This window comes from Zea mays, chromosome 3 (assembly GCF_902167145.1).
Source record: "Zea mays cultivar B73 chromosome 3, Zm-B73-REFERENCE-NAM-5.0, whole genome shotgun sequence".
In the NCBI taxonomy this organism is placed as follows: Eukaryota; Viridiplantae; Streptophyta; class Magnoliopsida; order Poales; family Poaceae; genus Zea; species Zea mays.
Genome location: NC_050098.1, coordinates 131,546,775 through 131,572,106, shown reverse-complemented (window position 1 = coordinate 131,572,106; position 25,332 = coordinate 131,546,775). Strand labels below are relative to the sequence as shown.

Here is a 25,332-nt window from a genome sequence, read left to right as displayed (position 1 = left end):
ATTGTCATTTCAGAGAACCTGAATGCCTCCTCCCTTCTTTGGCGGAAGTCATTGTCAGCTCGGATATACTCGTCCATCTTCTGGAGCAGCTTCTCCAAAGTTTGTGGTGGCTTCCTGGCAAAGTATTGCGCTGAACGTCCCGACCGAAGTCCCTTAATCATGGCCTCAATAACAATTTCATTGGGCACTGTTGGCGCCTGTGCCCTCAGACGCAGAAACCTTCGAACATACGCCTGGAGGTATTCTTCATGGTCCTGGGTACACTGGAATAAAGCTTGAGCAGTAACTGGCTTCGTCTGAAACCCTTGGAAGCTGGTTATCAACATATCCTTCAGCTTCTGCCAAGAGGTGATTGTCCCTGGCCGAAGAGAGGAGTACCAGGTTTGAGCGACACTGTTGACGGCCATGACAAAAGACTTTGTCATGACTGCAGTATTGCCACCATACGAAGATATGGTTGCTTCATAGCTCATCAAGAATTGCTTCGGGTCTGTATGACCGTCGTACATGGGGAGCCGAGGTGGCTTGTAAGACTGGGGCCATGGTGTAGCCTACAATTCTGTTGATAGAGGAGAAGCATCATCAAAAGCAAAATTTCCATGATGGAAATCTTCATACCAGTCATCATCATTGTAGAGGCCTTCCTGATGAAGCTCTCTGCGCGGAGGCCTTCGGTTCTGGTCATCTTGAACAAGATGACGAACCTCTTCTGAAGCTTCATCTATCTGTCTCTGAAGATCAGCTAAACGAGCCATCTTCTCCTTCTTTCGTTGCACCTGTTGCTGAAGGATCTCCAGGTTTTGGATCTCCTGATCCAAGTCGTCCTCCGGAGGCGTTGGACTAGTGGCCTTCCTCTTCTGGCTTCGGGCCTCCCTAAGAGAAATGACGTCCTGATTGGGGTCCAACGGCTGCAGAGTGGCAGCCCCTGTCGCTGAAGCTTTTTTCGGCGGCATGACGAAAGTGATGCTTGCCGAAGGTGTTCAAAGCAAAAGAAATGGAAGTGAGTTCACCGGAGGTGGGCGCCAATGTTGGGGACTTAATCTCAAATGCTATGAATTAAGAACAAGGCAACATAAAATGTTAAATATCAAAGCCCTTCGTCCTTCGAAGCATTATTTCCCTTGGGATATAATGGATTTCGAACGAAGGTTATGAAGGTCACACCTTCATAATCGTAATGAAAGGTAAGAGAAGTTCATACATAAAATAATATGATTACTTTGAACATTAATTCATTTCTATTTATTTTACTTACATAAACGACAACAAATTACAAATGTACCTTCGGCTTGAAGGAAAGTAAGGGTACAAGCGTGATGCCAATGCCAAGTCAGCGTGAACAGTACGGGAGTACTGTTCATCTATTTATAGGCACGGGACATAGCCCATGTAAAATTACATTAATGCCCTTTGCTTTTATCAATAACTCTATAGTAATTCTCCGAGGTCTAATTTGGCTTTTCATCTTTAAGTCGGTTCCCCTTTTCTGCTGTCATGCCGAAGCTTTTCTGCACATAGCTTCGTGATCGTTTCATCCTTCGTCACGATCGTCTTCCATTTCAGTCAAGCTTCGTCTTGACCATGTTTTTGTATATCCGCGACCTGATTCCGAAGATACCTGCTCGCATACTTGGAAAACATTGTCAAATTATGTTTTTGAGGACCTTCGGAAGCCGAAGGCCCCCAACACATATATTTTGATAAATCTGAAAACGAACGAAAAACTCGGCGAATGGTGAAAATTATCGAATTTTACCGATAGCCCTAACCTCTAGCTAAAACTGGTTTTTCAATTACGTACTGCCCTCATCATTCTAGAAAATATTATAGAAATTGACATCGTTTTCACGCACAAATTTACGACCACGAGCAGACACTTTGATGGTTTTCTTCTGAGACCGTGCTGGTGTCCATCAGTGTATCCATATGATACTCAAAATATTGTTTTGTGCTCATAGAGTGGAGTTTGAAATAAGAGCAGAAATTTGGAATTATACCAATATGAAAAGTAGGTTTCGTTCAATGCCATCATAAGAATGGTCTTCGCTAATACACCATTTTCAACGGTTGTCTAAGTTATTTGTAATATAAATTAATTTATCTAAGTTTCAGGCCTTGGTTAGACTTTCTTGCCCCTGGCCCAAATCTTTTCTTTTATGGCTAAGACAACTCCCTCTCTCATCCTCATCCTGCTCAGACACAATGTCGTCGTTCTCTCCTGCCTCCTCTCATCCTCATCTTGCTCAGTCCTTCGTCGCCGCTGCCGTTGAGAGCACCTAGTGGGGGGTGAATAGGTGATCCTGCAAAAATAGCTTAAAATAACACAAACTTGGTCTAATAATTGAGTTAGAGTTAATAAAACCAAGTTTGAGGGGAGAGAAAAGTTCCGTTCACTTGATTGCTCTTTCAAGATATGAAAGATTCTAAGAGCAATAATACAAGTGAGTAGAGAGAAGTAGGAAGAAGAAAAAATCATGATAAAGTAAATGACACAAGAGACACATTGATTTTTATCTCATGGTTCGGCCAAAGCCTACCTCCACGTCGTGCTGTACTCCTTTGGACAAGGGTTGCAATTAATCCCTTTCAAGTGATCAAAAGATCAAACTTGAGCGCCACGATTTCTTCCTTATATCAATATTCCCGTTTGTGAGAAATCTCCACAATTTGGAGTCTCAAACAACCTTACAAAATGATCATAATCACAACTTATAGTAAGGGAGGGAGATAGAATATGGACACAAAAGCACAATACATCAACACACACAAGAAAGCCAAAGATCAAGCGCAAGAACACAGTATCACAATTATAACTCAAAACTGGCGCTCGAATCTCACTAAATCACTGGAATATGTGGTTGCAAAGTTTCAGAGTGTTGGTGTGCTCTTAAGATGCTTGGGTACTGGTTGAAGGCACATACAGGTCCCTTTTATAGCCCTAAGGGGCCTAGGAGTCGTTGGCTTCTCCATTTGGAAGCTCCAAAAGTTTCCTATCTACGGGAACACTGGACTATCCGGTGAGCCACACAACAGTGCACAGTAACAGTTCTCAAATCCACTGATTGGCACCCTTCCTTTCCTGGGTGGCACCAGAGTATTCAGTAACGACATTGAATAGTTTGTGACTCAAACTAGCCGTTGGATGCCTGTGCGAAGGTCAAAGTAGCCGTTGGAGAGGTTGTCCGGTGCATGCCAGACCACCTGATGAATTTTAATTATAAGATTCTTGAGACCGAAGACTTCATCCGTACGGGTCACTAGATTGTCCGGCGCACCACCAGACCGTCCAATGAGTTCCATACTTGCCTAGATTTTGCTTTCTTGAGCCAAACTTCTCCAACTTCTTTTGTCTTTCTTTGGTAGATTCCCTATGATTTAGATAAACATAGTCAGCACTGAATCTAATTAACTAAGTGTAGGAAATATACCTTTTTGCCATAGTTTCACTAGGATTTGTAATATGCTCAAAACCAAGTCCAAAAGCTACATTTCTTTCATAAAGGAGTTAGTAGCCAAAGCAAGGTGCAAGAAACATAGTATAAGGTATGTGCAACTTATTTAGACACTCAAAACTCATGTTTGCATTGTTTTACCCAAATTTGCACTTTTGTCCCTCCATTTTGGCTCATTTGGACTTGGTTTATTCAACTTGTCTTTTATGAACCTGTGCTGATACTCATTTGAAGATAGTTAGCTCAAGATGGTGCGTTGAGCACTTAATCACCAAAACAAGTAGAAATGACCCTATGGCACATTTCTCTTTCAGTCGTCGCTCAAGTAACCTTTGGACTATGCGCCGCTAGGATAGACCATCAGCAACAGGTAAGTCCATCCTTGCTCCATCGCCTTGTTACTAGTGGATTGAGAGCTTACTATACATGTTGATTGATGATTACTAAAGACTGATTGATTTAAATATTTGGTATGTTCTAAAAAACGTGGTTTTGTACAAGTAATGTTCCAAATCTACCATTCATTTTTGTACTAGTAATGTTAGCACCTTTTTTTAATGATTTGTAAAATGCACTTCTTATTATTTCTTTAATAGAATGAAGAGGCATCATTTGATAGAGTTGAATAATGGATACTGGAAATTGAATGACGAATACTAAAAATGATGTCATTTTTCTATAAACTTTCTGTTGAGGAAACCTTGACCAGAAATCACAGCAATTGATCTATGGCTAGTAGGGGTTATAAGAACATACAACCAAGTTTGAACTAATTAGAGGATACAACACTCTAAGACACAATTAAAGAACAGGTGGGAAAGCTTGAAACGTATATTATCATTTTGGTTGTGGTTGAACAAACAAACGAGATTGGGCATGTTATTTGGTTGTGGTTGAACAAACAAACGGGATTGGGACATGCTAATGGGACAGTGGTGGCGAGTGATGCTTTTTGAAATTACACACCAAGGTATTGTTTTTTTATCTTAACGTGTTCATTATTCAATCTTTTTGTGTTGATGTATTTTAATTGTAGTGTTAATTTGTTATTTAGGGACATGATGAGTGGAGGAAGCTAAAGGATGGTCCACCCGAAAACCTTACTGATCTTGAAATTATGTTTGAACATACTGCTATGGATGGATTAGCTTCTTATATGCCAGGTTACGCCGCCGGAATCTGGCTCTTTGTCGTGTGCTCGGTGCTTTGCCGAGTGCTTTTTATCGGACACTCGGCAAAGTCCTACTCTCGGTAACGACAGCGTTTACCGAGAGCAGGACTCTCGGCACAGGCAAACACTCATCAAAGACCGGTTTCCTGAGTGCCTAACACTCGGTGAACAGAGACACTCGGCAAAGGGCCGTCAGCAGCCGTCTATATCTGACGGCTGTTAACTTTGTCGAGCGTCGGTCTTTAGCACTCAACAAAGAAGACTCTTTGTTGAGTGTCTCCAGACTGACACTCGACAAAATATGCTTTGCCGAGTGTTTATTTTTATCCAGACTGGTACTCTTTGCCGAGTGTCACCTAGTACACTCGACAAAGGCTCCATCGCCGTTACCAGCTTCTGTGACGACGACTTTTCTTTGCCGACTACCTGGTGACACTCGACAAAGCATTCGCCGAGTGTTTTATAGGCTTTGCCGACAAAGCAGCTGATTCCGGTAGTGTTAGAAGATGGACGTGGAAGGTGATGGTGACGAAGAAGGCGATGCAGATGACAGTCCCATTAGTGTGAGCAACATGAAAATAGGTGCTACTAGCTCTACAAGTGTTAATAGTCCGAAGAAGAGAATCAAGAGATATGTGGTGAGAATAAATAGAGGCATGTGGGACTCCACAAAAGAAAACAATGGCGTAGCACAGAAGGCAATGCATGGAGACTAATTAAAAGAATCCATCAAACAATGCATGTCTTTGGTAAGGATTGTGGGACACTTATAGGAAGTGCATAGCACTTCATGGCAAGTAAACTTTTTGTGAAGGTTGCACATCAAAAGGTGTTCCTCACCACAGAAACGTGTGAAGAAAGGCTAGTTTGGCTGAAGATGTGGTGCTAGGACAAGAATGTCTACTAGCCCTCGATGATGAAATAATTTCATTTTAGTGTCATTTTGCGTCATGTGATACTATCACAATCTTATTCATGAAAAAGTGTTATATGTCATGAATAAATTTATTTTAGTTACAATTCTAGGTCATGTGATATTGGAACGGTCTTAGTTTTTTGTCGCTTGTGATATTGTTTGGTGTTGAACTATTTGGTGCTATAATTATAATTTATTTCTTTTCACATCTGGGTGCAATATTTGACTCTCAATTGTTTTTCAATGACATATAGATGGACCCACCTTGGAATACTCTTCTTCAAGTGCTGATGGTTTGGATTCACTAGACAACTTGTCTCCAAGTGATGTGGAGGATGAAATAATTCAAATCACACGGAACACTTTGAAGTGCGATGGATCCACATCATCCATCTACGAAACGTACTATGAAGCTACATTCATAAGTAATAGTAAAAGGACTAGACTAGATTGAGATGAAGATGATGGTTATGATCAGGTTATTAGAACACTTAACAACCCAAATGATTGCTATGACATGTACAGGATGAGTAAAGATGTTTTTCAAGCTGCATGATCTACTGGTGAGTTCTTATGGCCCAACGTAAAAAAGAATGAACTACATAGAATCTTTAGCAATGTTCTAATGAATTATTGGTGCCCCACAATCTATAAGGCACACAGGGAATATATTTAGAAGGTCCACTAAGTCAATAAGTAGAGTTTGAGGAAGTTTTGAAATGTGTGTACGAACTCTCTGCTGACATAATCAAAGTAAAAGATCTAGAGTACAGGTTAGTGCATCCTAGATTGCAGCAAACACATTTCTCACCACACTTTGATAACTGTATTAGAGCAATATATGAGACACATATACCTATTAAAGTTCCAGCAGCAAATGTTCTCTAATATGTGGGTCGTCATGGTTACTCAAGTCAGAATATGTGGCAATATGTGACTTTGATATAAGATTTACATTTGTGGTTGTGGGATGGACATGAGGGTATTCGGTGATGCTTTAGACAAATATGGTGACAAGTTTCCTCATCCACCGAAAGGTAAATTCATATGACAAGTGTTTATTCTTAAAATATCACTATATGGTTCGTATGTGCTCATTGCATATTAATATGCTGCAGGTAAGTTTGATGTTGTTGACTCAGGGTACCCCAACCACGAAGGATACTTTGCACCATATAAGGGGGCGAAGTATCAATGCTCAAGATCGAGAGGCAAGAAGAACTACTCAACTACCATCATTAATCACTTCTCAATGTTATTGAAAGGTCTTTTGGAGTTTAGAAGATGAAATGGTGGATTTTGTTAGGCATACCAAGTTATTCGTTAGAAAAGCAAAGTAATATCATCCTAGCTTACATGGCCCTTCATACTTTTATAGAGATAGTGCAATGAGTGATGGGGACTTTATGATAAGTGTGATGAAGATGAGAGCTACATGCCGGTGACATGAATGTTCATATTGGAAATGACGGTGACATGAATATCTTCTGCGATTTCATATGTATTGCTTTGATGGCCGAAGGAGAGTAGAATGAGTGACTTGATAAATTAGAATTTATTTTGAATTTGCATGAACTATGATTCGCACTTAGAATTTATATTAACATTTGAAATAAAAGAATTCAAAAATGGATTAATGAGATGTCCACAATTGGCGACAAGTCAAGGGAAATGGTGGGAACCATGTCAAAAACTTTTTAAATAGAGGAGGTGTAGGATGGTCATTGTCTTAAAAAGTTAGAAACTAGCCTCCATCCAGTTAGAAACCAATTTTTGGAAACCAAATCTAAAAACTGGGACCTAATATGCTAGTTAAAAAGTAGTTTTTATGAACGACAACTCAAAAAAGTTTTGGCTACAAAAGTTAAATCATGCTAAATAGGATCGAGGTGTTGTCTCTATGTTGCTATCAGGATTTTCATTTTGGCATTTTGGAAGGGTCTCATGATGCGTCGTACATCTCCGTATCACGTGTCACGACGCAGACGGCACAGTCTTGTCTTCACCTCTCCTTTATGCCGGCGGTCAGAAACACGTGTGCCAGCTCGTGACCCTCTGAGAGGTTTTCCTCGAAAGTTTGATTAAAAAAAACACAGCTTTGATCACAATTTATGTCCACAAAACTACGGATAACAAAAACTTTACCGCGGTCCATGGAGCAATTAAGAGCACACGCAGGCAGGTTAGCCTTGATTTCGGCAGTCCAACGACACTTTCCCTCCCTCCCAGTTCGTTGAGGATCCGAGAGTTCTGGGTCCGAGCGGCTGACTCTGCGAGCTGCGATGCATCGACGAGTGGCCATGCGACCCGACCGGCCCTTCTCCCACCCACGCACCCTAAAACCTGGACACCTCCTCCTCTCTCTCCTCTAGAACGCGCGCAAGAACACACGTAGGAGAAACTGGACCGGCGCGCACCAACCCCGAACCACATAACTAGGACGAGGCGAAGGATTGTCATCCAAGCCGCGTGATCTTTAATTCGCCGCCGCACGCCCTTGTCATGGAAGGTGGCGGCTGGGCTGTCGGAGGCCACGCACTTGGCGCCGCCCAAGAACCGCGGGGGCAGCAGCAGCATCGGGAGGAGGAGAAGGCAGCCGGAGCTGCCGCCGAGAGGAAGGGCGCTGGCGCCGGCGGCGGCGGCGGCATGAAGTTCCGCGTGCGCGCGCGGGCGCCGCACGGTGTCGGGGCGCTGCTGCTCATCGGCGGAGCGGCCGTCGTCGGGGCCGCCGTCCTCGCGTGGCGCCGCTCACGCCACGGCAACAAGGGTGGCTCCGTGGACCAGCCTGATCGCCGGCTGCCAGCGTACATCTCGCATCTGTTCAGAGCCGCTTTGAAATTCGTTAACTTTTATAAGAATGAATATAAGATGGGCTGTATTGTTTCCTGGGCGTTGGAGCTGAAAAGAACGGCTTGTTTGGGGTCAATTCTTTGCAGGAAAGTAGAGGGTTTGGATGGCGGAATTGTCGAGGATGGGAAGGTGAGGAGTCATCTGTCGCATTCATTGATGGAAAGTGAATCTTTTTACATGCAAAAAAAATTGGTTCGAATTTGTAGGTTCAGGGTGGCTCATTGGTGCAGAAGCTTAGTCAGTCTAATGAGATCTTGAGCGTGGGCAACACAGATATTGGATCCGGTAGATTGGTTAGTATGCATAATTGTTGATAACTTTGTTTATTGGGGTATTGTCATATACTACATGTTTTGTCATTGTAGTGACCTCTCTTTAAAATCTTCTGAATAATGGTGTCAGGATGGCAACGCGTCAGAGGAAAGCCATCAGATTCACAAGGATGGTGAAATCACTGCAGATCAATCGGTGTGTTTCTGTGTGCGAACGTTTCAATGAACTTCCCTCGAATCAATATTGTATTTTACATGCGCTGTGATTATTTAAATGGCTTCATTTGGGGGTATGGTTTCAGGAGAGCAAGCATGACGGGAAAATTGATGAGAATTCAGGTATCAATCCTGCCGAGGTCCAAATGCACGATCAGGTTAGTGTTTGTTTGCTATGCAACTTTGGGAAAACTGAAACATTTATGCTATTTTGCATGCACTGCGATTATTTAATGGCTTAATTGGGATTATTTAAGTGACTTAATTGGGTTTTAGGAGAGCAAGCATGAAGAGAAAAACGATGAGAATTCAGGCAGCAATCCTGTCGAGGTTCACAAACACGATCTGGTTAGCATTTGTTTGCTATGCAACATTGGGAAAACTGAAACGTCTTATGCTATTTATGCTGTGATTGTCATAGCCTTCTGTTCATTATTTCTTCTGAATTTGAGTTTCAGGACAAAGAACATGTCGAAGAAGTTGACCAGAAGTCAAGCAGCAACCATGTTGAGATCAGTGCGCATGATATGGTTAGTTCTTGTTTGCAAAGCATAACTGTGAACGTTGAAACCCTATTGTCATAGCCTTCTTGTTTGCTAAGCATGCCGAGATCAGTGCGCAGTGGTTGTTGCAAGTGCCTTATATTAATTTATTTTCATTCTTTTGGGTTTTAGTGTGAGGACAATGAACATGTTGAGAAAATTGATCACGTTGAAAGAATCGATCAGAATTCGAGCAGGGACCCTGTCAAAGCCATCATGCAGGAAATGATCAAAGTTTGTTTGGTATGTAACACTCTGAAAGCTGAAACCTGTGTGCTGTAGTGCTTGCATAGTTGCATGGGCATTCTCTGGAAGTCTGGAGCCTCACTGCTGCATTCTTATCTTTGCATGTCCTTGTAATTTTTTTTGCTACAACAGGTCAGTGGAAGCGTGGAGAAGGTGGAGGAAGAGGACTCAAGCAAGAAGGACTTGGAGAAAGAGATAGCCCCAAAAGTATTTGTTTCTCGGTCAAAATTTTGGAACCTGCTGCAATGCCTGGTCAAAATTTTGGTCATCAATGCCATGTCATGCATCCTTATTTTTTGTGCTTGTGTGGTTTTTTTAGGATAATAAAGATATGGAGGCCTCTGATGGAAGCAAGCTCGGCGTCAACGGTCCAGGTATCATCCTCAGCAAGCATAATGATGAGTGTGGTGGTGGTGCCCAAGAGGCTGAATCGATGGAGAACACGCCGACGGCACAGCTGATGATGCATCAAGACCAACTCTTAGATGACATGGTTACTGATACTGTTACAGAAACTGGAGGTGCTGTTGCAGACACTGAAGAAGATGATACTGTTGCAGAGACAGAAGATGTTGTTACAGACACTGAAGATACTGTTACAGACACCGAAGATGCTCTTGCAGAAACAGAAGCAGAGAAAGGTGAAAGAGCAATCGCGGACAAGGGTGAGCTCGAGCAGGACGAAAAGAAAGATCTGGTAGCACTCCCTGAACTTGCCAGCTCACCAGCACTGTCATCGTTGGTTAAGCCAACAGTAGTGAAGAAAGAGCTGGACTTTCCGAGACCCAACGAAACGGGGATGAAGACAGAGCAAGATTACACTAACGGTGAGCTGAGGGAGCACAATGACCTGGTCAGCAAAGTGCAGGGAGAAGGTGGCGTCGCGACGACCATGGAGTCCAGGAGCTCTGCTCTGATGATCATTCTCGCTCTGATATTCGCGCTGGCCACGGGAATAACGATCGTCGTGCGCCTCTACTCCCCTTCCCGAGCAACGAAACTCCAGATGGATCTGCCATAAGCCTGCAATCGGTCATCAAGTACGATTTCTGAGGCTGCAAAGTTCCATTGGGATTTTTCGTGGCCTCGTACGCGCGCGCGCATGAACGGCGAAGTTAGGAGCTGCTGGAGTGTGTGCAAGTACAAGATAGGAAGAGAAGTCTACCATGGTCATGAACGAATTCATATGGCCATTGTGCAGCACGATCTGTCTGTGCTGGAGAAGTTACACGTGTGGTGCCAGCTACCAAAAGAAAGAACCGAGGTCCGAGAGCAGTAGAGTAGGTTTCTTCCGGCTGAGGAGCGCTTGTTTTTCTTTTTTCTTCTTTTAAAAGAAATATATATTATTTTGCAAGCCATGTTAGTGCTGATAGTCTATGGAAATGCCTAAACCATGTTGAAGTTCGTGCTTGGTTTTGTTTGATTTGATCGCCTGTCTCGTCAACCTTTTAATTTATTTACCCTCTCGTCAACCATGCACGTCTTGCTGCCCATCTATGATAGAACGACCCTTGCTTGTGTAAACATGCGTAGTGCTACCATCGTGAGCACCAATTTTTTTCTTTTTAACATTTTTTCGACCAAAATATATATTTAAACCTATTTCAGGATTTATACCCTTAGCTCGCCGTCATAGACGATGACGCCGAGCTAACACAACTCAGCGTCATAGGCTATGGGCTATGGCGCCGAGCTCTGACGTGGCGTTGGCGGCCAGCGCCGGTTAGGGCTGGCGTGGCGCCGACGTGGTCTCCTAGCTCGACGTCATATATCTTGGCGCTGAGCTAGAAAGTCCTATAAATCGGCCGTTCCGCTGGCCGAGAGCTGCGCCCTCCTCATTTCTCAACTTTATCTCCATTCAAATCCTCTTCAAAAACGACCAGATTAGAGTTGGAATACTTTGTATACTAAGGTACGATGTCTTGCCTATTCGTTTTGTATATTAGGTTGTAATTTTTCGATTATTAGTTTTGATTGTTGCTCCTAGGATATATAGTTCATATGATGACTACAATTTATTAGATAGTTTTTGAAATACGATTATACAGTTTATGAGATACTTGTGTTAAAGACACTTACTAGGATTATCCTGGGTTAGATCCTGGGTCAATGGGATCTCCTGGGGGTGTACCACCGGATTCGATGCCCCACAAACGCCACGAACAGGACGAGAAATCTCAACCTCGTTCGTGGTCGATTGAGCATCCGGCACAACAACCACTTCTTCCAGAAGCTCGGACAAAGGTGCTTCACAAGGAGAAGCATTTGGTATTTGTGGAGATAACCCGACTCGCGCATCGCAATGATCAAATGATAACTTTCGAACAACCACATCCAAACATGGAGGAACAATCGTCTTCACAATTTTGACATATTTGACCCAGTCATCTTCAGAGCCAATGGAGGATCAACCGTCGGACAACTGTCCCAGATGCAACATGGGACAACAAACCCTCAAGCGATATACCAGGGTCATTTAAATTGTAACTAATCTCCTTACAAGCCCTAGCGAAAATCTGGGCAAAAGAGGGCCTTTCATCAAACAAATTGTCACCTTCATTCTATCAAAACTAACATTCGTATAAACATCTTCCTCCACGCTTCCTCCATGGTATAGTGTCACTAGGGTGTCCATCTATTACAAACACGGATTCATAACTGAATAACCATTAAAGATGGTATTTGACTAACACTATCAACTAATGCCTAACTTATTACTATACCCATCTACTAATACCTAAATATTACTAAGTAATAAATAAGAAATTCGACATCACTTCCCCTATACGGTGAGGTTTCTGAAACATGCAGAGAATCGAACAACACGATGGCTGACATGCACACTCAACAACTGAGATAACAACGCGATGGCTGACATATACAAGGACTAAATATACTCACATATAAATACCTAGCTAATTATATACTAACAAGTAAATAGCTAACTAACTATGCATTAACCAAAGAGAACATGTGCTAACTAAATATTGAAATACTAAACACTAAATAGTTAACAAAGTAAATACTAACTAAATACTAAACACTACTTAACCACTAAATAATTACTACAGAAATACTAATTCATTACCTTGTAGTGGCGGCGTGTAGGACGGACGGGCAATGAAGTGGTTGGGGCGGAGCGATCGGGGCCGGCGGAGGTCGGGCCGACGCGGGGGTGGGGGCGTCGGCGGTCGGGCTGGGTGCACGGCGCTTGGCTCGGCGTCGGCGTTCGCTGGGCTCGGCGTCGGCGTCCGGGTCGGTGGCGCTGGGCGGTCGCGCTAGAGGTGGGCGTGGGCGGCGGCGCGAAGAAGAAGATGACGCGGGCGTGAGAGAAATGAGAGGAAGGTGACGACCAAGCGCTTAAGTCCTAGCTCGGCGCCAAGATCTGCGGCGCCGAGCTAGGCGCCACGTCAGCTGCCGTGTCATCCTACCTCGGCGCCAAGACCTGTGGTGCCGAGCATTGGGTCCAAAAGTCAAAATAAGTCATCCAGAGGTCTAGATGTTATTTTTTGTTGAAAAAAAGATTAAAAACAAAAAATTCAGTCGTGAGCATGCATATAATTTACCGTTAGAACTATATAAGATTGTATTTGATGGATAGTAGTATAATATAGGGGACATGGAATTGTATATGATATTGTTTACATAGTGATGTTTCAAATAGGGATAAGATAGGGAAGATAGGGGATAGGATAGAGAATCGGCTGGAGTTGGCCTAAGGGTCTATTTAGACCCTCCTTGGTAGGGTACCAAACGAGAGGCTCTTTGATGGGCTTTTACTAGAAAAGAGTGAAGAGCTTCTTCAAAAACCAGCAGGAGTTGGGAGCTAGAAAAAGGAGCTTCTACGGACTTCTCTCCCATGTTTTCTCTTCATCGACGCTACATCATAGGAAAAGGTGTAAAAGGAGCTATATTTCAACCAAATAGGGTGCTCTTTCTAAAGCTCTTCCTAATAACAAGGAGGGAGTTGTTTCCTTAGAGGAGCTAGAGCCAGAGTTGAAGCTGTCAGAGCTGTCTTCCTAAAATTGATTTCATTGGTTTGCAAGAAACCAACAAGAAAATCTTTAACCATAAGTGGCTAGAGGCTCTGTGCTTTAATAGGAAGTTTGTGTGGTTTCATTCTGCTCCTAGGGGGGAGATTGGGGGTCTCCTTGTGGGTTTTAATTCTGATATGTTTGATACTGAAAGGATCACAGTGCCTAAGAAGGGGGTGAATTGGACTTTTATAAAATTCTTACAAGAGATTAAACCTTAAACATGAGCTCAACTTCACCGAATCTACTAGCAAGAAGTAAAAGCTATGAAATGGAGAACAACACTAAGTCATTATTGCAAATACACAAAGTAAAATGCTCAAAGTAAATGCAGAAAGTATAGTAGGGACAAGAAGACTCCTCTAATTTTTCCCGAGGTATCGAAGAGTCTGCACTCTCCACTAGTCCTCATTGGAGCACCCGCTCAAGGGTATCACTCCCCTTTAGTCCTCGCAAGAACCAAGTGGTCACTATGAGATGATCATTTGCCTCTCCAGCACGGTGGATCCCTCACGACCGCGTACAACCATCAAGTCGGGTCACCAACAAATCATCCAGAGTGATCTCCGGACTTCAATCGCCACCGAGCCGTCTAGGTGATGTTGATCACCAAGAGTAATAAGTCATACACTTTCACTTGACCAAGAGAAGCCTAATGCATGTGGTGTGTGCTTTAGGTGGTTCTCATGCACACTAATGAGGTTCTAACATGGGATTATGATTTTGCTAATCACCTCACTAGGCTTTATAGACTTGCAATGCTCTAGCAATAACTTCTAGGTGGTTGGCGCAGCAACACAATTAATATGGCTGGTGGAGGGGATATAAATACTCCCACTCACCAAAACTAGTCGTTGCACAGTTCTGCTGCGCATGGGCATACCAAACAGTCAAGTGCACCAACTATGCACTCCCAATGGCTAGTTTTGACAACTAGCTGTTGTTGTGGAGTTGCACTGAACACTGAACAATGTCTGTCCGGTGCACACCGGACAGTCTGGTGCTGGCTAAAATTCAACTGTTCAGAATTGATTGCTCTCGGGTTTTCGGGTGCTAGGGTTAGCTCACGGACGCTCTCGTGCCCGCTGTTTAGGGGACCACCCGACAGTCCGGTGCACCTAGGTCAGCAACTAACTTTATTTTCATGAGTTTTTCTATCATGTTTTCAATTCTAACTTGCGTGTGAGTTCTAGAGTGACTCCTAGCAATAGTTGTGAGTGTGAACATGCACCAACACTACACTAGATTTCTCTTGGTCAAACTACGCATCCACAACCCCTCTTTATAGTACGGCTAAAATAAAAATAGAAGTCCTAACTCTATACCAAGTGTCCGACAACTCCTTCGACACTTAGGATATGAAGTCTTTCATCTTTTGATTTGCCTTTTTCAGCCGTTGCTTCAAGTTCTCATCAAAGGGATTGTTTCCACTGTTGTAGCGTAACTCCCTGCAATGTGACCTAACTAACAATTTGCTCTGTAAAACACACGTTAGTCACATGTAATCTTACATTGTCATTAATCAATAAAACCAACCAGGGGTCTAGATGCTTTCAATGTGATTGAGCATTCTGAAGGGTATTTTATGCTTGGTTGTTCAGTTATCATAAAAGTAAAGATTTCCTTTGGAATTTTATTAATATCTATGGTGCTGCTCAGGCTGGAAATACACATAGTTCCTTGAGTGAATTTTTGTCTTTTGCTCTAGAAGTAAGGGTCGTATGATCTTTGGGGTGACTTTAATATTTTGAGGAGATCTAATGATAAATAAACCTGGTACCTTGAGTAGGTGGAGCTTTCTTTTTAATTATATTATTGAACATCATGGTTTGATTGAGTTGGAGCTTTCAGATAGGCTTTATGCCTTACCCAGTAATAGAGCTAACCCTACTTTTGAAATGCTTGATAGGTTTCTGGTTAGTTCGGATTGGGAATTGATGTATAACAATGTTGTTGTTAAAGGCTTAAACATATTTCTTTCTGATCATGTCTCTCTTATGCTCTGTACTGCTGATGTATGTGATTTTAGATATGAGTTGTGCTAGAGAAAGAAACCTAACTTTAGCAAAATTGTTAGGGATAATTGGCCCCTTCCTATGAGGAGCAGAAGTAGCTTAGATATCTAGAAGGAGAAGGTGAAAAGACTTAAGAAAACTTTGAAAGGCTAGAACATTAATGAAGAAGGGAGAAATAGAAAAATGAAAGCCAATCTTAATGAGAGAATTAAGGAGCTTGATATCAAAAGTGAGGTGATGGATTTTCTTAATGTTGAAAAAGAACAAAAATGAGTGTTAACTCAAATTAAAGTGCATCCTTATGGAGGAGGAAGTTAAAATGAAGTAGATAGCCAGAGAAAGATTCATTGTTGAATGGGATGAAAACACTAAGTATTTTTCACTTAAAAGCAAATGGGAATAGGAGAAGGTTGAAGATTCAATCCTTAATGGATAATGGAGGTTTGGTGGAAGACGAGGAGGGAATTAACTTGGTTGCCGCAAATTTGTACAGAAATTTGTTTGGGCCTCCAGTTAGTTATTTTGTTAACATCAATGATCTTGAGATGGAAAAGTTGAATGATGATGATAGGGATAGCCTCACTACTCCCTTTTCGGTTAGCGAGATTAAAGTGGTGGACAACCTAAAACACAGTGCTCCCGTCCTGATGGCTTATCTGTAGAGATTTTTTAGGAATTCTAGAATACTATTAAGGTTGAGATTGTAAACATATTCAAGGATTTTTTTAATGGCAATTTGGGAATTGAGAGGCTTAAATATGGAGTTATTACTTTACTTCCTAAAGTAAACAAGGGTATGAAAATGAAAAAAAATATAGGCCTTTGTTGGAACCTGCCTTCCTGGGCAAGTTGATCCAACGGGGAAGTGGAAAGTGTGTTTGCAAAGTTTAGCACAGAATGCCAAAAGCTTCGTTAATCTTCTCGTGTATGGGCACTGTACGGGGGCATTCATAGGTACTCGAGGGGCTGCCTGCCCCTGTCAAAGACGTTTAGACCCTCGAGTACCCAGTTTATCCCCAAAATATTCCCCCGAGGGGAGGTTACAGATAGTCATTAAGGTAAACCTTATTACAGACACGACCCTTATCGCACTTGTCCTTGCGAGACCCATGACTATGGGTTGAATCACACATGGGCCTCCCCCGGTGATGAGGGCGCGGGAGGTCCGTAGTCATCGGCAGGGCCTTCGTCTTGCAACACGAGAGCGAAGGGGGTCGCACAAGCCTCCGTCCGGTCAGCGCCCTCGGCTTGTTCTGGTGTGTTATGTGGATGTAGCTTTCGTCTGCACGATGAGAGGACGAAGTCAAAGAGCGAAGGGTGACGTGTTCGTCTTCGCCCCAACATTTGTCCTCCGAGGGACCAATTCGACTAAGTCAGCTGGTGCCGAAGACCGCCGCTAGATGGTGAAGACGCTGCCCTCGCTCGAAGTGGTCCCGCGGGGGTTTTTTGAAATGTGACCGTAGATGGATGTGTTACTGTTGGACTGCATGTTTCCCGAGGCGTCGCGTCTTGCCTATAAAAAGCCGACCGCGGCCGGGCCTGTTTCCAGCTTGCGTTTGCGCAGTAGAAACCCTAGCTTTTGTAAACTGCTCGCTTGCCCTCCTTGCTCTCCCACTTCGGAAATTTGGCCCGTATCAAGCAGACCGCGCGCCGCCGTCGACGGTACGTTGCAATGTCTTCTTCTTCGTCTGTTGCGAGTGCGTCAAACGACCGTGCCGTCGTCTGAGGATACTTTGAGCGATTTGGCGGTGATGGAGTTGCAGCCTAGCCATACCATGGAGTTCGGTACTTCGAGGATTTCCTCGGTCTGCATGCTGGAGATGCAGCGGCTTGGTTACTTTGGTGACGGCATCGGGCGGGCACCGGGTGTAGAGGACATCCTTAAGCCTGAAGGCGAGTTGGCTGTTTTTGAGGCCTTTTTTGTCGCCGGTCTTCGCCTCCCGGCACATCGCTTCGTGGCGGAGGTGTTGCGAAGGTTCGAAGTGCAGGTCCACCAGTTGACGCCTAACGCCATGGTTGTGCTGGCGAAGTATGTTTGGTCCATTACATCCTACGGCGGGTAGCCGTCTGTGGAGGTCTTCACCAAGAATTATTGCCTGCATTGGCAGAAAAGGAGAATAGGAAATAAGATAGCACAATTTGGATCATGCACCTTCACGCCGAGGACTGGGAAGACTTCGGCTGAAGTCGTGGAGATAGTCCCTTGTGCCAGGAACAAATGGGGCAACTAGTGGGAGTTTTGGTTCTATGTGGCTCCTAGTGATGTCGAAGACCTGCCTGGCCTCCCTCCAGCCATTCTATGCTCACACTGTTATGTGGCGTTCCCTCGATTCGAGGTGGCGGAGGAAGACAAGGACGAAGGGGCCCTTCGGTATGCTGCCCGCTTGAGTAGCGGGCGCGACTTGGTTGAGGAATTTATCGGCTATGGAGTGTGGCCCTTGGCACACGGCTGGGTACTGGGCGAAGTGTGCCCCCATCGGATGCCGACCCTGGGCGACCAGTTGGTGCAAAGTCCTGCCTTTGCGGCGGATTTACGCGGTCAGAACCCGGCCGCATTTGTGCGTGAAGTGGAGGCCGAGACCGCGAAGATTGTAGGAAAGTATGTGCCGAAGACGGAGAACCCAAGGAGTTGGGATATTCGCGGTTCAACTGTTAGGTTGAACCGCGTTTTTGAGTTGAACCATTTGCCATATGCCGGCTACCCGGGGGACGACGATGTCGATGCTGTTGTCCGCCGGGGAAAAAAAGGTGGTGACAACGGCCGACGTGGGCCCTTTGCGGGGAATAGCGCCGAGCGCGGCCACCAAGAAGAGGAAATTAGGTACAACAGGTGAGGGGTCGAGGGCTTCTAAACGTTTTGCTGCGGATTTGTTGGAGACCTGCGCGGTTCCCGAGGAGACGATGTCTTCGTCGGAGCTCCGGGAATCTTCCGCGCGAATGTTGAAGGTTATCGGGGGTCACTGGCCTAGGAATGTTCCGATTACCTGGGCGGCCAGCAAGGACATGTTTACATCTCGATTAGCTCGTGAGATGAAAATTTTCCCTTACGGACGGAATGTTATTGCTGTTGTATCGGCAGTGATGGAGAAGGATCGTCAAGATGCGCCGTGGAAACGCCGGGCGTTCGCCAGGGTTGGGGACCCGCGGCACGAAGTCAAAATGGTGCAGGCGAGCGAGAAGCCTGCCACCCCCGGCGCCAGCATGCCTCCGCCTGGCGCGCCCGGCGCCAGCATGCCGCTGCCTGCTGCGCCCAGACAAGAGCGAAGGCCTCCCTCGCCACCGCGCGCTGCTGAGACGGCGGTGGGTGGCGCCAAAGTCTCCATGGATATTTTTGTGGAAGACTACCTTGTGGGCGGGGTCGCGATATTCGACGCCCATACAGGGCGGGGACCTGCTGGTGAGTTTTTTTCCTTTTTTTAACAGAGTCTAGGTTTCTGACATGACCATGGTGCAGGAGCATAGTCCGGGCAACTGGCTGTTGTCCCAGCGCCGATGGCGGCTGGCCCGGTGATCGTGGCAACCGGGGCGAAGGGGGTTTCGCAGGACCCATGGTCCAGGTTTTGCGCCAGCGGCGAAATTGGTTCGGCCACCACCGCGAAGGACGTGGCTGGCTCAGTTGCGCAGCAGCTAAAACACGTGAGTAATCTTTGCCTCTTGGAGTTTGTTTTTCTTCTATGGCTTCGAATTTGACAGTCTTTTGTGCCAGGCGGCCGCCTTCGCCGAGCACATTGCATCGGGGGCGTTGACCTCGGAGTTTGCTGCCGAAAAAGAGGACCTCGGCCGCCGGCTTGCGGCGGAAAAGGAAGATGCGGACAAGGCCCGTGCGGAGGCCCAGGCTACCCGTGCCGAGGCCAATCTTGCCCTCAAGTGCGCTACCGACACGAAGTCGGGGCACAGGAGTTTGCGCGGCTATCTGGACAAAGAGGAGGCCTCCACCCGCACTGGGGTCGACCGAGCACACGCGTTCCTGGTGGACGTGTATCGACAGCTTGGTGCACGTACCACCCCCTTTGATACGTCTAGTGAGGAGGTGGGCCTCCGCTTCCTTGGGTGGCTGCAGGAGGAACTGGAGCTACTCCCGTCCATCGTGACGGGCCTCATGTCCTTTGCCTCGCTCATTACTTGCGAGGGGGCTGCGAATGCTTTGTCTCGTGAGGGATGCAGGCACTTTAAAGTTTTTGACCGGGCCAACGAGAACTTCAACCGTGGAATCTTCCAGGTCAAAGACGAGGTGCTAAAGCGATCCAATGGTGCGCTTTATGACAGGATGTGGGGCCCTCATGGCCGTGATACTGTCCGGGAGAGGTCTGACCGGGCGCTAGAGTAGGTGTGTGACGTTGTTTTTTTAATATATACTAGGTAGGTGCCCGTGCGTTGCGACAACACATAAGTTGTTGAGGGAGATCTATGGCTAGTCGTCTAAGTCCATGGCAGGCTATCATTGTTGCTAGGCACCATCATCCGAATAAGGATATAAGTATCAGGATATGAAGGAGCGTGAAGTTCTACACAAAACCGAACAGGTGCTTGGCGGCTTCTATCTTGTGAAACACAATAGAGATCCTCTTGCATGGACGACAAAGATAACATTAATTAATTAAAAAACTATAAGATTGATTAAGCTAAAGTAAACGCTCAACATCCACAAACAAGTATTGTAGTGCAGTGCACTTTAATACGCAAACGCTCCCACTGCTCACCTCTGCCTGCAGTTCATAACACATCATGCAAATTCGTCCCCTATCAAAGAACGTGCTGAAGTAAAAAAAGGCTCGTATGATTCATCATCATTGACTGATCAGTTTTCATAACTACAGTGAAATTGTAGGCTCATGCCACATAATCGCTTAGTCATTCACACATGTGGACATGGCTTGCTCGTATGGGTTCGGAGTGTTTCCCATTGCTGAGGCAAGGTCGTTCTTGAATATCTTGAGGATATGAAGGCCTTGTTCAAGGCATATCTACATTGTTGTCAAAGGGTGTAAGGAGGCAAGCCAACATTTTTTTGCAAATCAGAGAAGCTGAAAACAAAAATCATGGACTATGTTTACCTCCTGAGTGTCACTGTTGTTCGCGAGGAGGGCTATTTGTTGAGAATGTTGTTAGACACACCATTGACAATGTGCCTCTAACAGAGAAGAAACTGTTCCATCGGTATTGTTCTGCATACCCTGCTTGAAGACAATACAATGAGCAAAACCCAAGTATGAACTGAATCTTGTAACTGTTAAAGTGAAAGCAGACAACACGCTCGCAACAATGAACTATGGCAAATATTTTCTCTTTCATCTTATCACATAGGTCAACCATGCATACAGAACAAAATGGCTGGCCATGGCGATGGACGATGAGCAGCGCAACAACGATGAACTTACGAAAGCGATGGTTGATGACCTTGAGCGGCTTGTGAAATTCAAGCTAAAACATGTAAACCAGTTTGTCAGTTTGACTTCTTACGAAGTAAAGTTTTATAAAATTAAATAAAAAGGCAAATACCTTGCTCAAAAGATTATAGCACGTGGTAACTTTTAATGTTGATCTCAAAAGAGTAATAATGAAAATTAGAAAATAATTACAATTTCGGTTCTTTTAAGAGTTCCCAAGTCCCAATGGTGTAGTTTCCATAGTCCAATCCTAGCTGTACAATTGGATAATATTGGTTTGCAATGGATAATAGTTGTAAGAAAATGAACAGAAGACAGAATCCGGAATCCAGGACTTAAACAGAGCTCATAAATTCTAATTAAGTGGAATAGCTGTACTGAACCCTACAAGATGCATAACAAGGTTGCTTCAGCTGTTATTTTTCCATATAGGTATTACCATACGCGTCTCTGAAGATCAAACCTCCTTTCCTCCTGATTATTCTTAATAGCAGCATCTAATGACATAGGTTACTCATTAGGACTATTTGGAACAAATTTTGGTTTGTTCAATCAAGCCAGGACTACCATATCTACACAAAACAAGCATGCTCTCATGAAGTTGTGATGTAATAGGTCACATGATTTTAATGTATAAGATTGCGAAGAGTAAATTAATTCAAATGAATTCATGGACATGGGACAGCTATGTGTTAAAAAAACAGAATCTCCTATGTATACTAACCATGTGTAATGACATGACAAAATGACACTTGTATATGAGCAATTGAGCATCATACTACCTTGTAGAGTTCTCTTCGGCGAATACATTGAATGATTTCTTTTGCTTTCTTCAGTTCATTGTTAGGAGCAGTCTTAATTGTTTTAATGATTGTGTCATCCAACTGTAATTTCAAGGAATGTAAGATAGTCTGAAAAACTATGAATATAAAAACATTAATGGACACCAAACCTTCCAAAAATCTTCTGGGTCATGTGCTTGCAATGATATCCCCAAGTAATCATTAGCCTCAACAAGGGCATTCACGAGCATGAGTTCAACAGCCTAAAAATTGAGGAATGTCAGATAATGAACCGGCCAGACCCCTAATCGAGTTTTTTTAATAATGTACCGGATGCATAAAAAGTTAATCACTATAGAGGCCAAGAGATTGAACTCATGCTCAATGGATTCAACTTGCCATTTACTTGAAATCTTCATTATCTGTTCACCTCCTCTTGCACCTACTTGAAACTCATCATTATCTGTTCAATGGATTCAACTCCAAAAAAATGGTACTTGTTACACTAAAATATTCTAGTAACTAAAACTCTCATAGCCTACAATCCAACACCGGACGAGAGCGGACACCATGAATCCATGATAGAGAAACATGCCTCTGGCCCAGCAAGCACACACGCACACAAGCCATGTCAACCGATCAAATCACAAAAACAAACTCCTAGCACTCTAGCAGCAGCATCACAACAACGAATCTCAGTTTCCTGCAGTTACTGTCATTTATTTACCTACTACACTGCTGGCAGAAGTATATATATTAAACAGGATCCAATTCCTAGCAAAATTGTGTACACAAACACTTGGTATCAGCTTCCGATCTTAAAACTGAAAAAATGATAGAATGAATGCGCAGAGCAGTTAATTCACAAACAAATCACAGAGGCCCTACAATTATTTGCAGCTGCTAAAGGAGAGGCCACGGTACATGGAAGGAAGACAAAAACTCTCGGACACGCTCGACAACTACAGTCATCCTGAGTACAACTTGTGAAGAAGGGTTTAAATCGCCATCTATTACCATGCCTAAACATAACGTGTCCTGAGCACCAAAAATGTCGAAATGACATTAAGTACCAAACAAATTGGAAGCACCTGGATTCCAATCTGAAAGCAATAAGACAGAGGCCCTACAATTATTTGCAGCTGCTAAAGGAGAGGCCACGGTACATGGAAGGAAGACAAAAACTCTCGGACACGCTCGACAACTACAGTCATCCTGAGTACAGCTTGTGAAGAAGGGTTTAAATCACCATCTATTACCACGCCTAAACATAACGTGTCCTGAGCACCAAAAATGTCGAAATGACATTAAGACCTCATCCCGGTTGGGGCATTTGACCTGGATAAAATAGGCCTCCATGGCTTCACGAGACATGGCCAAAACTCCATGGAGTTGGCAGCGGTGAAAGGTAGAAGACGAAACTGTTCGGATAAAGAAAGATAGGACATGAATTCAGATTCAGACATGAATTCAGATTCAGATTCAGACTTGAATTCAGATACAGTCCAATTTAATACACGGCCACTTGCCTCAGTAGCAACATGTCAAGTATCAGAATTTGAAATTTTGGTGATTCAAAGTCACCTAATCAAGTCAACAATATATGTAACCTTCAAATTTTCCCTTTCAACAAAGACATGCAAATTTGGCAGACGAGCCATGAAATCATCTATATCATCCACAATATCACAAAGGACAACAACAGCAAGTAATCCAGCCAGCATGGCAAGGTTAACAGATGCCTCGGTGTGGTGATGTTGATGCACCTGCTAACCAGTGAAGAAAAAGCATGTGGTCTGAGAGTGAATGCTGCACATGCTGGACCACGCCAGCCTACATAGGGGAGCAGCACCACACTCACGCACGCACACACTAATCAGGCGGCTGGAGGTAGAAAAGGAACTGAGTTGAGTTGAGCACAACACACTCAAGCACAACAAGTGCAGCAACTAAAAATGAAATGAACTAAACTAATTTTAGACAGGTCCATTTCATGGTATGTATACAACTCTAGTCAACTATAGGTACATTTCGTACACATGCTACTAATATAGCATCTGTTAACCTATTGTGCTAAAATTAGTTGCTGCACTTGGCACTTGCTGCAGTTGGCCACTATTGGGCTGAGATAAGCCACTACTTGGCACTATTGACATACCACTGCCATGCTGTTACTATAGATATAAAAAACAGCAACTGCATAGCAAAACAAGAGAACACTTAAACAGTTGGGCTATTTAAACATGTTAAAACCATCTGACATTAGAATGGTAGCTCACTTGATGAGTCATAGTACATCAGCTCCAAGAATAATGTCAAGATGTAAATCAAATATCGGATCATCCTAGTCTCCCCATGTAAGTCATGAAACCTGCATGGTTATGGATAATCATAAGCTCTCTGAATTCAATATGATGCAACATGTAAAGCTCTGTACGTAAGATCAAACCATACAGTACAATTGACGTCATTGAGAGCACATATGTTTCCGATGTTGTTTAGTATCTACAGTCAGGAAAAACAAGGATGAAATCAACCATACTGAAACAATGACAAGGACCAAACAATAAGGATTCCAAAGACAGATTGGAACTCACTTCTGCATTCTACGCATTGTTTGTTAGTGTTACATATGCCCTAACCTTTGTAGCTACTAATCCTGGCAGTGAGGTCTCAGCATCAGGTAATTGGCAGCCTGGACTTTATATATAAATCATACGCTAAGGTCAGAGCATACATGATTTGTGAAGGTACGTGGAACCATTTTGATCTCTAATCCCACTCATAGCAAATAACTAGATCCAGAGCCCAGCAGAAGAGAGAGAAACAGAAGCCAGAAATCTGCCTTGATGAGCGCTGGCATCAGTGTGAAATCCTCTCCTCTACGAAAGAGCGAGGAGGAGCTGAGCGGAGGGGGAGGAGGGCGTTGATGGCAGCTTCGTAGCAGATCACGGGATCTGGGAGGGGAGGAGGGGGAGGAGGGCGTTGATGGCGGCAGCGGATCACGGCGGACATCACCGGGTCACGCAGATCCATGGCGGAGAGGGTCTGGCAAGGCCAGGACGCGAGCAACTTGCAATGGGTATTCATAGCTACAACACAAACACAAATAAAATATGGCACGAATTGGAATCGAGAGGGGCGACGAGCTAAACCCTAGCCGTTGTTGAGAACGAACCACGTCCGGAGAAACCAAACCACCAGTCCTCAAACCCTCCCTTCAACGGGCGGCTGGTGAACTTACACCGCTAACCTAGGCATGAGGAGGGGGAAGGGGAGCGGCGCCAGCGGAGAGGGGTACCTAGTCGTAGGTCTTGACAAGGCGGCATCGGAGGCAGGCGTGCAGTTTGGGACGAAGCTGGTCAAAATCTTCGCGTGGACCACCCGCTCTTCATCCTCCCCCCGCCGACACCGCCCCTCATCCTCCGTTGCCTTACGAGCAGGATACG

The 25,332-nt window shown here is 44.4% G+C and overlaps 1 protein-coding gene across 2 annotated transcripts; it reads left to right on the top strand.

Annotated features, from left to right (window-relative positions):
* Nucleotides 1-7,638: 7,638 nt before the first annotated feature.
* LOC100384001 (uncharacterized) lies at nt 7,639-11,091 on the top strand. 2 transcript variants are annotated; one of them, XM_008675025.4, is made up of 11 exons: nt 7,639-8,343; nt 8,476-8,518; nt 8,596-8,682; nt 8,792-8,857; nt 8,964-9,035; nt 9,154-9,225; nt 9,336-9,407; nt 9,552-9,662; nt 9,798-9,872; nt 9,985-10,039; nt 10,178-11,091. In XM_008675025.4, exons 1-11 carry the CDS (start codon nt 8,042-8,044, stop codon nt 10,684-10,686), a joined length of 1,464 nt encoding a protein of 487 aa, XP_008673247.1. In that variant the 5' UTR covers nt 7,639-8,041; the 3' UTR covers nt 10,687-11,091. The 2 variants fall into 2 exon arrangements, with proteins under 2 accessions (XP_008673247.1, NP_001308643.1); NM_001321714.1 differs by having other exon boundaries at nt 7,772-8,343; nt 9,985-11,017.
* The last annotated feature ends 14,241 nt before the right edge of the window (nt 11,092-25,332 follow it).

Excerpts from the sequence above, each read along its gene's own strand:
- LOC100384001 (NM_001321714.1), top strand. The coding sequence starts at position 8,042 with ATGGAAGGTGGCGGCTGGGCTGTCGGAGGCCACGCACTTGGCGCCGCC. Across the intron at positions 8,344-8,475 it reads CCTGATCGCCGGCTGCCAGC|GAAAGTAGAGGGTTTGGATG; the intron begins GTACATCTCGCA and ends AATTCTTTGCAG. Across the intron at positions 8,858-8,963 it reads AAATCACTGCAGATCAATCG|GAGAGCAAGCATGACGGGAA; the intron begins GTGTGTTTCTGT and ends GTATGGTTTCAG.